Genomic DNA, 12796 nt, shown 5'->3' on the forward strand with positions numbered 1-12796 from the left:
TCAACAGGAACCTGCAACTGTCCTCTACTTTTTACTATTAGTATAATTTTAGTTTGATATCTATTTATTTAAACTTGTCAGACATATTTCACTTGACTATTTTCTCTGGGACTTTTAGGGATCCCATTCATGCAAGTGGAAGCCATGGATCGTGATGACCGGAGCACTGCTCACGCTGAGCTGCGGTTCAGCCTCATGGAACAAACTCCCAGAATTCCCTCCAGTCAAATGTTCTCCATGGACTCCATCACTGGAGAGGTCTCCCTCACTGAGGAAGGTTAGTGCCAAACAGAGGTCAAAATCCAGAAGATTTCTGTGCCTTTTAGTAAAGAATTGTCTTAAATGTTCTTAGTTTTTCTCAGAGGTCAGATTGGAAGAGAGTCACAAACATTTGGTTTTACTTTTATTCATTCTCTGTTGCTTTTATTGAACTGCAGTCAAAATTATTTACTTGATATAAGCTGATGGATCTAAACCCTTTTCAACATCAGCTCTTCCCAAACCAGCATCAGCTATCCTTAGAGTTTAGAAAAATTAAAACAAAAAAACTTTCTTTCTATGTCTATTATGCAACATGTGACAGTGAAAGATATTTCTTTGGTCTATTTGAAAAAACATAAAACATCAAATTACAGTACCCTGAAACTTTGAACAAACTTCAACTTTGTTGTAAACTTACATTACTGCTGAGTGAAAACATGTAGTTAAAATGTGGTCAATAACAACAAAAAATATATACTTTTTAATTGTAATTTTTTAACATATCAAAAAATCTGTTCCCCATGTAGTACCATCAAGTATTGCCAAGGCTACCTGTGCCCCTATAAACCATTGACAAGGTTTTTGAACTCTTATAAGAATTACTTCAACATAAACGTCTGCTGGCTTATCAAAGAGGAAAAAGGAGAAAGTAAATTGTGACACAGAGACATATTTCATACTCTAACAATACATTTCTGTGTGCTGCTGCTATTCCTGTTGCTCTGGTATTCCCCTTTTTTCCTTCAGTTTGACAGATGCTGGAAAATGTTCGCACTTCCTGGGTTCTGTCGGCCCACACTACATCAGATTCCCTCACAGTCATGGCTACGATTTTTTACCTCGAGCTAGACTGTTGTTGTCATTTCATGTGAGGAAAACATTGTGTATGTGCAAAAAGAGGAGGCACTTCAGCATGTTTGGTGTCACATTAATCAGAGAAAGAATAAAGGATTTGATTTTTATCTTATTGATTTATTTCATGCATTAAAAAAATTGAATACTGCAATAAAAAACGTACAAAACAATGTATCGAACCCACTTTAGACATCAATTTATACAATAAACAGATGTTAAAAGATGATGCCATCTTGTTGACTGTGTGCTTACTCCTAATCATAGACTTTTTTGCAGTAATGCAAAATGTACACACACATTTTACATTAGATTAATAAAATATAATGATTATCTATTACAGTGAGTGGGAAGGAAGAAGTAAATTTTATATATTCTCTAATTTCTCTAATATATTCTCTAATTTTATATATTCTCATCCCTATTGAGTTATTTCTTTTACATACTGTATACAGTATACCTTTGAATTGTTGACACAATCTGGTTCTTGTCAGATGTGCCGCATGTTCCATTTGTGTCCACAGGAATTATTTGGTGTTCACATGTCTGTTTGTTTCTTACCTGTTTGGATATAGTTACTTTCTGATCAACTGTTTCCCAGGATCCTCCACTCTGGATCCAGAGATGTGTGGTCGTTACAAGCTCCAAGTGATGGTGAAGGACATGGCTGGGAAGGCAAATGCTTTCTTCACCACTGGCACCGTTACTGTAGAGGTGACAGGAAACACCTGGGCTTCGCCCGACCCTGTGCGACTTCAGGAGAATCTGCCTGGCCCGTACCCGATTCCCATATCCCAGGTGAGACAGCAGATCCAGATCTGCTGAGAAAAAGCTTATTGCATTTGCAAGACTAGCCAGTTTACTTTGTGATTCCTGTCGTAAAACACTGAAAAAATGGTGCAATTTCCTTAACAAACTCATATCTTTGATATTTTCTGATAGCAAAAAAGAACACCATCTGTTGTGTGGTGTGAATGAAGTGGCATCCTTTTACTAGTGTCTGTTTTAAGCTCCTCTTAGCACCTTCTAACGGACCAAGTACTAAATTATGGATGCTTTTTAAAAGCTGCATATCCGTTTAGACTTTCTCCTCACTGAATCCTTGTAACTCATCCACTCCCCCTAGTAAATAGAATGTCTCAGTTTTAACATGTCAAATTTCATGTTAGTCTCTGGATTATTGTACATATTTTAGCTTCTAAAGTCCCACTCTGATCATCTTTTTATCTTTGTAAAAGCATTCCCAGTGGTCTTTTCATTAGGTTGGTGCCGTTTAGCCAAAAGAAAAAACCCTGTCATTTTCCAGGACATAATTTCTGCAGAGCTGTAGTAGTTCAATAAAATTTGCCTCCAAGTGGTGGGCGGGGTCGTTGAAGCAGGGCAACCCCGCCCCCCTTCCCCTCCCTTTGCTGAGAGAGGTATCTGTTTCCCCATTCTCCCATTAGCTTACTGCTCCTTACACCCCCAACTGAACATTACCGGTGCAACAAAAATGGTGAGCAATATTGGAGCTATCCAGCCGTACAGTTTTGAGCCAGATGCCAGTTCAGACGAGGAAAACAAAGACGTACATGGTCATCTACAAGCGGATGCATCAGAACGGAGTGAACGTAGCTTACATCACAGCTAAAAGCTTTTTCAAATGGCCTTTTTTTGTCTGCTCCTGATTCACAACGACTTGAATAAAGAAGAACTCAGAATTACAATAATTTTCTTAATATATGTCCTCTATCATCAGAAAAATGCCACATCAGCATGTTAAAACACCAAAGACACTATTTTCATCTGAGTGGGTTAACCACGATGGCTTGCTGATATACAGGAGTTTTTAGCCAGCTGTTCTGCTTTACTTCAAAATCAAGACTGTGTCATTTCCTATTTATCATGAAGCAAGATCTTTCCCTGGCTGACCTTGAAGCAAAAAACATTAAATTAGAATAAAACGTCAGAAGCTATGAAAAAGCATAAATCTGATTTTTTGATCTACCGGTTATTGAATCACAACAGTATTTCAAATAAATGATTGGATGATTACACTTGGGCTTTGCCTTCAAAAGCACATAAGTTATCAGCGCTGAAGATACCACACAAGTTTTATTGACAACTTTTAGAATTGGGAACATTTTTACACTTACACATTTTCAATGGCTTATTTAAATTGTTTTAATTTGAATTTGTACTTGTTTAAACCTGTTTATCAAAGCTGAGCTGTGTTCAAGTCAGACGAAAAGGTTCCCTACGGATTACTTCAATCTATGTGTAAAAGGTTTAAGGTTAGCAGCGTTTTTTTGTAAATCTTTGCTCCCATCTCACTTTTTTCTTGAGACACCATTAGTCATACAAGCTGCTTGTCTATAAATAACTTTGTTTTATAAGACATGAAAAAAAAATCCTGCTTACGGCAGTAGTTATAATTGTTAAAGATATAAATCCTGAAATTGAATCATGTGTGAATAGAAATTAAAAAAAATCTTTCATTCAGTGCTAAAAATAGTGCAAACAAAAAAAATAAAAAGGGGCTGTGAGGATGATTCAGTCACTGAATCAAATGCATTGTACAAATTCTCATGGTCGCTTTGGCCACAAGGTACAACACACAGCCTCCCCCTCCTCTTGTTTTCTCCAACCTCCCCCACACTCGGCCTCCGCCTCTTATCTCACAAACGTCCTCTACCACCCACTGAAAATGTGTGCTTTTGCTGTGAAGCACACATAGAATATCGCCTGCGTTCTTTTCAAATCTACAAAATACAATTACTGTTATTTGTAAGGTTATAATGATACAATATGATATGAAACTGTTTTGTTTTGAACAAATGCTTTAAAGGAAAAAGCAGGACAAGATTTAAAAAATAATGTAAAAATTTTTTTAAAAAAATGTCTGAAAGGAGAAGGAAAAGCTTTGTGCCCCCCACGCCCTTGACCAAACTTATTACCGCTCCCAGTGCACCCACTACCTGTTACATCCCTGTTCCCTCTCTAATACACTTTCAGTTTGTCCAGATTTTGTATTCTTGAATTACTTCTTCCTTTTTTAGAGCATTTCTTGCCAACTGACCTAATTTACGCTCATGTAGACCACCAGAAAATACTTTAAAAATGACAAATCCTTTTGTGCAAAAATTTAACCTCTCAATGAACAGACTTGGAAGAAAAAACTTCTCTTCAATTCTGCTGCTCATCTACCTAAAAGCTTTTTCTTGGTTACATTTTTCAGACATCAAGACTCTAAATCCCAGGGAAAAAAAGCCAAATTCAGTTGGCATCACACTTACTTGGGGGAAGCCTCATTTCACCCACGTAGAGTTAAGTGATGATGTTCTCAGTGGGTGACTAACTGCTGTTATTACACACAGAAGACAGTCAGGCTCAAACGCCCACTCTGTGCATCCCACCTCCCATGCTGTACATCAGAAATGGCACAGTTGTCTCCACACATCTACTCAGCTGTGACAGATGCTGCATTTTGCACGGCAACACTAACCAACGAGCGGCAGAAGCTGAAATCAGTCTGCTGCTTGGCATACTTTTTTGCACTTCTGTCACCATGTTTCTCTCCAAACACGAAACTGTTATCAACCGAGTCCAGATAAATATCCCATCAGTTTGCTCGACTCTGTACAGGAGGCCGTCTCCAACAAGTGTTGATGAATGAGTGAATGCTGCAACAAATTGCAGCTTTTCACACTTCACATCTTCATAATGCGACATTACAAATTATTCTTGGGACAGCATACTTCAGCTACTCTTAGTCACCAGGTGGGATTTTACATTGTTACAGGGGAAACCACACATATTGTCTTTGTAATGGCACTAACCCAAAAACTATGATGTAAAGAGTTACATTTGCTTGGACGTTAGGTTTTGTTCAAGGATACTATTTTCTCATTCCTTGATTACATTTAAAGATCCACTCCAGTGAAAACTGTGTTTTGGGAGTTTTTAACATGTTGATGTGGCATTTTTCTGTTGATGGAGGGCACATATAAAGAAATTATTGAGTATTAACATTTTTGTTAATTAGGCACAGACAATAAATGCAGTTGTAAAAAGCTTGTAAAGGTAGGTGCCACAGATGGCGGGCCACAAGCTCCATGCTCCGCTCCATTCCGATGCATCCACTTGCAAACAAATAGATCCATGAATATCTTCATTTTCCTCAACTAAGCTGGCATCTGGCTCAAAACTGCATCATTCTTGTTGTACCGATAATGTTAGCTTAGGGTTGTGAGGGTCTGTAAGCTAGTGGGATGATGTGATGATGGGGAATGGGCGCAGGATTACTCCCTGTCAACAGTTCCGCACAACAAAGGCACATTGGTGAAGAACTACTGGTGCTCTGCAAATCCATGTCGAAGAAAACAGCAGGTTTTGTCATTTTTCCTGAAAACATTATCATGATTACATGATTAAAAGATCACTAGGAACACTTTTACAACAGATCAAATGATGATCACAGTGGGAATTTAATACAATTAAATTTATACCCTGCATATGTGATACAAGCAAACGAGTTTGCATCGATCATTTTTTTTTTTTCATTTCAGTGATCAGGAAGGGAATTGGGTATAAAATTTCTCAGAAATTTCCATATAATTCACTCTGCTGTTGTCATGAACAGGAGTCAAAAGAAACAAACAACAAAACACTGTTTGACTCTTGTGCAGGATTAGCTAGACTAAACAAGTTGTAAGAGCTTGGAGTTCACAATGGAAACTTTGTGATGAGTTTGTCTTGACTGCAAATCCTTGATAACGATGAAACACAGAAAATCTAAAAGGGTGACGAGGGAATACAAGCAAAAGAAAACAACGATGGAAAGAGTGGAAACGTTGGGGAAGCAATGTATGAGAAAAGCAAACTTTAACACATTTTAGGAGACAGAAAGACATTTTATGAACCTCTGTTGTCATACAAGCCCCCAGTTCAGCTTGTCCTGGTACACAGTGAACAAAAATGTGGACGACTTCCAGGACATCATCCCCAAGAGATAAAAAACAACGGCCACAATGCTAATGTAGACCACATCATTCAGTGCTGATGACACTGCTGACTGCTATATGCATGAAACCACTATGGATGGAGGAACATTCTAAAGACAAATAATTTCATAGAGCCAACTTTTTCTATTGTAATTGAAGGCTAAATAACCAGAACAGTGACAAAAAATGTATCCTTACAAACTTCTCATGGAAGTTCAAAACATTAGTGTAGTCTGGTGTTGACAAAGATTAAAATAGAGTTTAGTTTAATAAAGAACTTAATTACACAGCGCTTTTTCCCCCCAAGACAATGTAAAACATTAAAACTCAAAACACATTTTCTGGAAAGGGCCTGTGTAGAAGCACTGTGTTAAATCACTGTACTGCTCGCTTTTGTTGGCTTGGCCAAAAGTCAGGCTAAGAATTTTTTTTTTTACCAGATGAAGCATATTAAGAAAAAAAATACAAACAAAGCAATGACTGACAGAATTTAAGCTGCATGCCGAAAGGTTTTTATGTGACAGAACATTTTTAAAAGATGGTTTATGAAACCATTTAAGGTTTCCAAACAAATCTGTACCAAGAAAATGACACTAATATCATATTTCTAACCATACGTATTCAAAATGTTTTGGCTCTGTCACTTAAAACCAAACCACTCAAACTTTTATGTCCCACTTTTGTCGCTGATTACTCTCACCAAAGTTTAACTTAAACCAAAAAAAGAACTACCTGCTCAAGTGAATGTGGTGTTATGTTAGCTTTATTTTAGAGAGCAGCATTTCTGCTTTAAAATTCTGTCTTCAAATTGTGTTGATTCTGTAATTCAAATTTTGATTTTTTATATTGTTAACAAGATCACGCACAGACACAGTTTGTAGCTGAAGTTAAAACTACAATAAGGTGAAACAGAATGCCCCACAAAGGCCATCCCTGAAAAAGAGAAGGCAGGGTTTTTTATGGATTTTTCCGACTTGATTAGAAAAAAAAGGTGAATGAACAACAAGCTCTAATATCAGGAAAGCACAGGAAACTTGATGAGCTGTACCTTTGCATTGGACGTGCTGCGGTGGAGACTGGAACATTGTCAACACATGCCTGAGGGGAGCTTCAGCTGTGTTACAGCTGAACTCCTGTCCTTGTTGGGTGCCGCTTGATGGCTTTTAGGGTCTTTTCAGACAATATGCAGCATTCTGGCAAAGGGTTGTAAAGCAGAGTGGAAAATCCCCTTAAGCCTGCATTGTTAGTTTTGGCTGCCGGTTCTGTTCTCCATCATTGTCACTGACTTTAGCTGGCTCCTTATCACATAAACAGCTTAGCATTGCAGTTGGGTTACCAATTCTCTTCAATGCAAAGGGTCAGTCTATGATCAACTGCTAATTAATTACTGCTAATTTTCTTTCAGGTACAGGCAAAAAAAAAAAACTTTAGATTGTCAGTTTTTCTTCTCTTGCTAAACCTAGTTAATGACAGACCAAACACATTAAAGTCTTATTGCTGAATCAGGTGAAGTGGAGCGGAAGCCAGGCCGAGTACAGTCTGGAGGGGGAGTTTCCAGAGATGCTCTTCACCATCAGCAGAGAAGGAGTCATTTATCTCAATGCTCCTTTGGACAGAGAGACCCAAGACCAGGTGTGTACTGTAACTGCAATCCAAACATTCACATCAGCTCACAATAAATCCTAAACTGGAAGAGTCGGCTCCATGGAGATGTGCAAGAATGCTTGAAAAACAACCACTTTAAACACATTAATCCAACCTTGTTCCGATAAGTTTCAGATAAGTTGATAATTTTCAGTTTTTTAATCACTTTTTGAAACCAGGTTACATTAAGCCCTGTCTTCTCACATGGCATTATCTCTAATATCTCTAATATATAAAACATTACTGTAACACAGCACAGATATTGTAAAGTGAAAGGGGTTAAGAGCTCACTCAGCAGAGATGATTGTGTGTTTTGGGATTAAATATGAAAGCCTGTTTTTTTTTTTCTTTGCATTGTGCTCCTTTTACACAATTTAAGCTCTCAAAAGCTTTAAATGGTTCTGGGAGTGGGACATCAAGTGGCCAAAAGAGTAACACTCACAGACAGCTTAATCTGAATCCCTGCAGTATAAAAACACACACTCAACACTTTCATTCCTTGTCACCAAAGACATGTTTTTAATGTAAAATGTTTAGTCAACCTGATGTCTTCAGGTTTAAGTTTAGTCTGTTTTTGACAGGAGGAGAGCTGCGCCCCAGAACACTTTGATACACTAACATAAATTAGGAGGTTTTTTTTTTTTAAATTACTGGACAAAAAGGGGAAATGCATTTTAAAAATGTTTTTGTGACAGACAATGCTAAATAATGTAGATAGACACAATTTATTTTTAAAGATAAATCAGAATAAAGAGCAAAAATCAGAAAAAGACCACAAGAAGTGCTTGCACAGTCTAAAAAGCAATAGTTGGTTTTTAACAGTGTGTCATCTGTTTTTTGACACTTGCCAACAGTATTTTTGTAAGCTGTGGGTTTTCCTCAACCAAACATAAAAGAATAAATGCTCATTCATTCAATAACCCTGCTCTTTTACTAGCTGCCGGAAAAAAACAACTGAACTTCACAGGATTCTACACTCACTACAATATCATTAATAATTTTGTAGAGCTGATGTGAGAGCACTAAAATGTCAGACTAGTTGTCCATGTCTTTATTTTATATTTAAACTTAAAACCAAAATATTGTTATAAGTTCTTCTTTAAATCCCTCAGTTTCTCATCAGTATTGTGGTTGAGCGTCCTGATGGCAGAGAGATCGCCAAACCTGTGGAGTTGAGAGTAATGGTGGGTGACGCCAACGATAACAGACCCACCTTCCCGCAGGCGCAGTACCATGCCGTGGTCAAGGAACTAGCTGCTCGAGGTAACTGACACCCTACAACTCATTCTAAACTCAAAAAGTCAAATTGGTAGTATGTCGTTTTTGTCTTTTTTTTAAATGTGGTGGATCATAATGCATAACCTAAGAAAACACTTTAAATAAACAAAAGTTTACTTATGTAAAACATTCATTCCCAGACACTTTAAATAAAACGATAAACAAAAAGAATTTAAAGTCTATTTGAGCTCCAAGGTGGCGCAGTGGCTAGGGCTCTTGCCTCACAGCAAGAAGGGCCTGGAACAGATCACCAATGGGGGTCCTTTCAGTGTGGAGTTTGCATGTTCTCTGCATGTATTCTTCCCACCATTCAAAAACATGCTTCATAGGTTAATTGGTCACTCTAAATTGTCCCTTGGTGTGTGTATGGTTGTGTGATTGTGGCCCTGGGGCAGACTAGCAGCCTTTCCCAAGTGTCCCCTGCCCTCACCTAGGAGTGGCCTGGTTAGGCTCTGGCAGCCCCTGACCCCGGAAGGGACAAAAACAGGTTTAGAAAAAGAAACCTACCTACAAGTTGAAAACTGCATTCTTTTTCTTTTACACAGTTTCCTCTTTCAAATAAGATGGGTATCCAATAAATACAGTGTATGTAATATGTAATGTGTACTATATGTAATATCATTTATATAAAAAATAATTAAAATAATTATTAAAATGGCAACACACAACAGATTCAGTTTTAAAAATGAGACTACAATTTTAAAAGAATCTGAATGAGGACGAGGCTGAAAGTGCAGCTACAATCACTGAGGGTGCCAGATGCCTTTTGTGAAAGCATTTTGGGATTTTTGCCAGGATGCGGGGAAAGCACCTCCATCCTCCCCTTGCTCATAAAAGGCACACGGTCTGTTGTGCATACAAGGTCTCTGCATAAAAGCCTTTGTGTTGATGCTTTTAGAACAGATTGTTTTCTGGGAAATGAACTATGGGGTACAATCTGTTAAATGGAATCATTGAGTGAGGATTAAATGAGAAGACCACTGCTATCCTCCTTTCCCTGCTCTCTTAGCATGCAGAGAGTGTAAATTTTGATGCAGGGGGAAAAAACTTTTAAGGTCAAAGGATGCAGGAAAAAGGCCAAAAAAAGGCCAACTGTGATTTCTTCTATATGCGATTCTGAATGTGTGTGTGTGTGTGTGTGGGGGGGGGGGATCCTTGTTTTAAAAAGAGCAAAACAATCACTCTTAGATAATTTAAATTATTTGTCCTTTTTTCTACTTTTTGTGACTACATGTCCAAAAACAAAAAAATATATATATATTTTTCCATTCTTCTTTTAGCATTGCTTTTTCTTTGCGCTTTCTTCTTCAGGAACAGAAATCCTGACAGTGCAGGCAGCTGATAATGACGATCCCAAGACAGATAATGTGAGGATCTTCTACCGTTTAGTCGGGCAAATTCCAGAGAGTCCGCGCGCACTTTTCCGAGTGGATCGGGACTCAGGAGTCATCTCTGTGCAGGCAGACAGCATGGAGGGCACAGCACCACAGTACACCCTTACTATCACTGCTGAGGATGCTAAAGGTGAATATAATGCATTTTTTTTCTAAGGACTAAAGTTAGGGATAATGTCAAACAAAGGAAAGTGGACCAAGATATAATTGAGTTTACAAGTCAGTTCATAATCAAATGTAGTTTTTTTTAATGTTCTATATAATAACACAAGTGAAGAATTTAAATTGGTATTGTTTTTTTGTCCTTGTTTTAGTATTTTAAAAGGTTTATAGAGCAGGTATTTCAATTTCCAATTAGCAACACCCTAAATATATTCCAAAAGAAAAATAAAATCCCAAATTTTCAAAAACAATTTTATCTAGGGATTTTTTTTAGATTTTTCTGGGTGAAGATGGACTTGATTATTCACTGTGACAACCTCCAAAATGAGCAGCTGAAAGGCAAAGGAGAAGATTTTTGCTATTTATGTAACACGCAAACAGATTATAAGATAATTACTGATATTAGCTTTTCCCCTTAGTTTGTTTTGCTATTTCATACAAATATGTAAACGACGCTGAAAGGTGAAAACAGATCAGGAATAAAGACACTGGCAAAGACACAGTTTAGGACATTAAAAATCACTGTGACAGAGAAATTTAATTAGCTGTGAGTGTTTGTGCGTCAGTGGCTTTATTGATTTGTTTGGGGTCGAACGGGTGTATAAATGCCAGCCTCTGGGGTGAGAGATGATGTGATCTGCATGACTCATGGACTTTTGGTGTGATGGAAGCAAGACAAGGTACTTGCTGTTCCTTCACCATATTTTATTTGCGAGTAGGGCTGACCCTGACTCACTAACAGAAGCTGTGATGATGCCCCCTGGCAGGTCTTAACAGTTCGTGCACTGTGGTTGTGACAGTACAGGATGAGAACAACAACCCACCAGCCTTTGCCCAGCATGAGGTAAGACAGCACACGCTTAAACCTAGTCACACGTGCAGGGACCACAGCCATGGTGGACTGCCACAAACTATTTTAAATAAAGTGAAAAAGCTGGATAAACATCATGTTAGCTGCATTTGCAGAAAAAAATCTGAAAAGGGTAAAGTTGGTGAAAGCAGCTATTCAGCATTTTCTCATTTAAATCTTTATCAATTTATAGGAATCATTTTTATAATAATAAAAGATGACATAGATAATAAAAATCTTTTGGTGATCCTGATTTTAATTTCTTTCTTCTGTTCAATCTCCATTTACACATCAAAATACCTCACACCTGCTTTATCCATAGTAATCAACTGAGAAAAGTTATCCAAAATTAAGCAGCTGTGTCGCTCTCTTTGACAGACATGCTGATCAAACTCTGATACTACATTCACATCGTGCACATTTGACCGTGCACTAAACGTGCATTCTTGGATGTGCATTCAGCCTATGGCGTTCACACTGGACTGTTGCTACTCTATACTTTCACATGTTTGTCACCTACAGTTGGAAGAGGCTTGGTGTGAAATGTCAAAGCACTGCAAATCTTGCTCCTTTTTTTTCCTCTCACTTCACCATTCCGATATATGAAAAAAACTTGGTGTCATATAATTCCGGCCGGGTACAAACTGCAATTATTAATTTCCTCTATGATCATTTTTCAAACAGCTGGCACTTCCGTAAATTGTTGGGGACACCATCCGTACGTCTCGACCAAATCCGAGTGCTTGATTGGTCAAAGTTCAACCTGGTTTAACTTTCAAAGTTCAATGGCTGGGCATTTTTAGGTAAAGTTCAAAAATGGTTGTTGAAACTTGCGTGAATGCAAGAGTTTTTAACCCGTAAGCCCTAAACATGGATTTACAGTGACTTTTTATTGAAAGTGGTCGCTTGAACACACGTTACCAAGGGTAGTGTGAACATAGCTTAGGTACGTTCACATATTCCATGCGCTGTGACCTCAGTGACCCAGAGTTTTTCAGCAAAGTCAGCAGGTGGCTGTGCGACAACATTTGTAATCAGGAGGCGGCAGTCGGGATGGCTGCGGGAGGTTTTAAGAAAAAGTTAAATTTTACAATGACCGGACAACTTTTTTCTAGAAGGTGACATAGGCCAGTGACGGCCCAGGGATTTTGAGGTTGCCCTGTGACCGTCCAATGAAAGGTAGAATGACCTGCTTTTTATTTACCCTCTGGCTACCGGGCAGCCTGCGGCCAGTGGCACTTGATATGGACGTTCGCCGCCCAGAGACATTTACACATCGTCCAATCAGAGCTGCTGACGCCCGGCGATCTGGCTGCCACCGCTTTGTGTCAGACTGTCGCCCGATTTCGTACTGGCATCATCCCCACCTTACT

At 38.4% G+C, this 12796-nt stretch overlaps 1 protein-coding gene across 2 annotated transcripts in view; it reads left to right on the top strand.

Annotated features, from left to right (window-relative positions):
• Positions 1–12796, top strand: part of cdh16 (cadherin 16) — a 31519-nt gene that overhangs the window by 3623 nt on the left and 15100 nt on the right. For both annotated transcript variants that reach the window (XM_020713205.1, XM_020713206.1), the window contains 6 exons: positions 119–277; positions 1715–1911; positions 7602–7727; positions 8852–9002; positions 10329–10541; positions 11341–11417. In XM_020713205.1, coding sequence (XP_020568864.1) covers positions 119–277; positions 1715–1911; positions 7602–7727; positions 8852–9002; positions 10329–10541; positions 11341–11417 — 923 coding nt within the window. The remainder of the gene's footprint in view (positions 1–118; positions 278–1714; positions 1912–7601; positions 7728–8851; positions 9003–10328; positions 10542–11340; positions 11418–12796) is intronic.

Source organism: Oryzias latipes, chromosome 3 (assembly GCF_002234675.1).
Source record: "Oryzias latipes chromosome 3, ASM223467v1".
Classification (NCBI taxonomy): Eukaryota; Metazoa; Chordata; class Actinopteri; order Beloniformes; family Adrianichthyidae; genus Oryzias; species Oryzias latipes.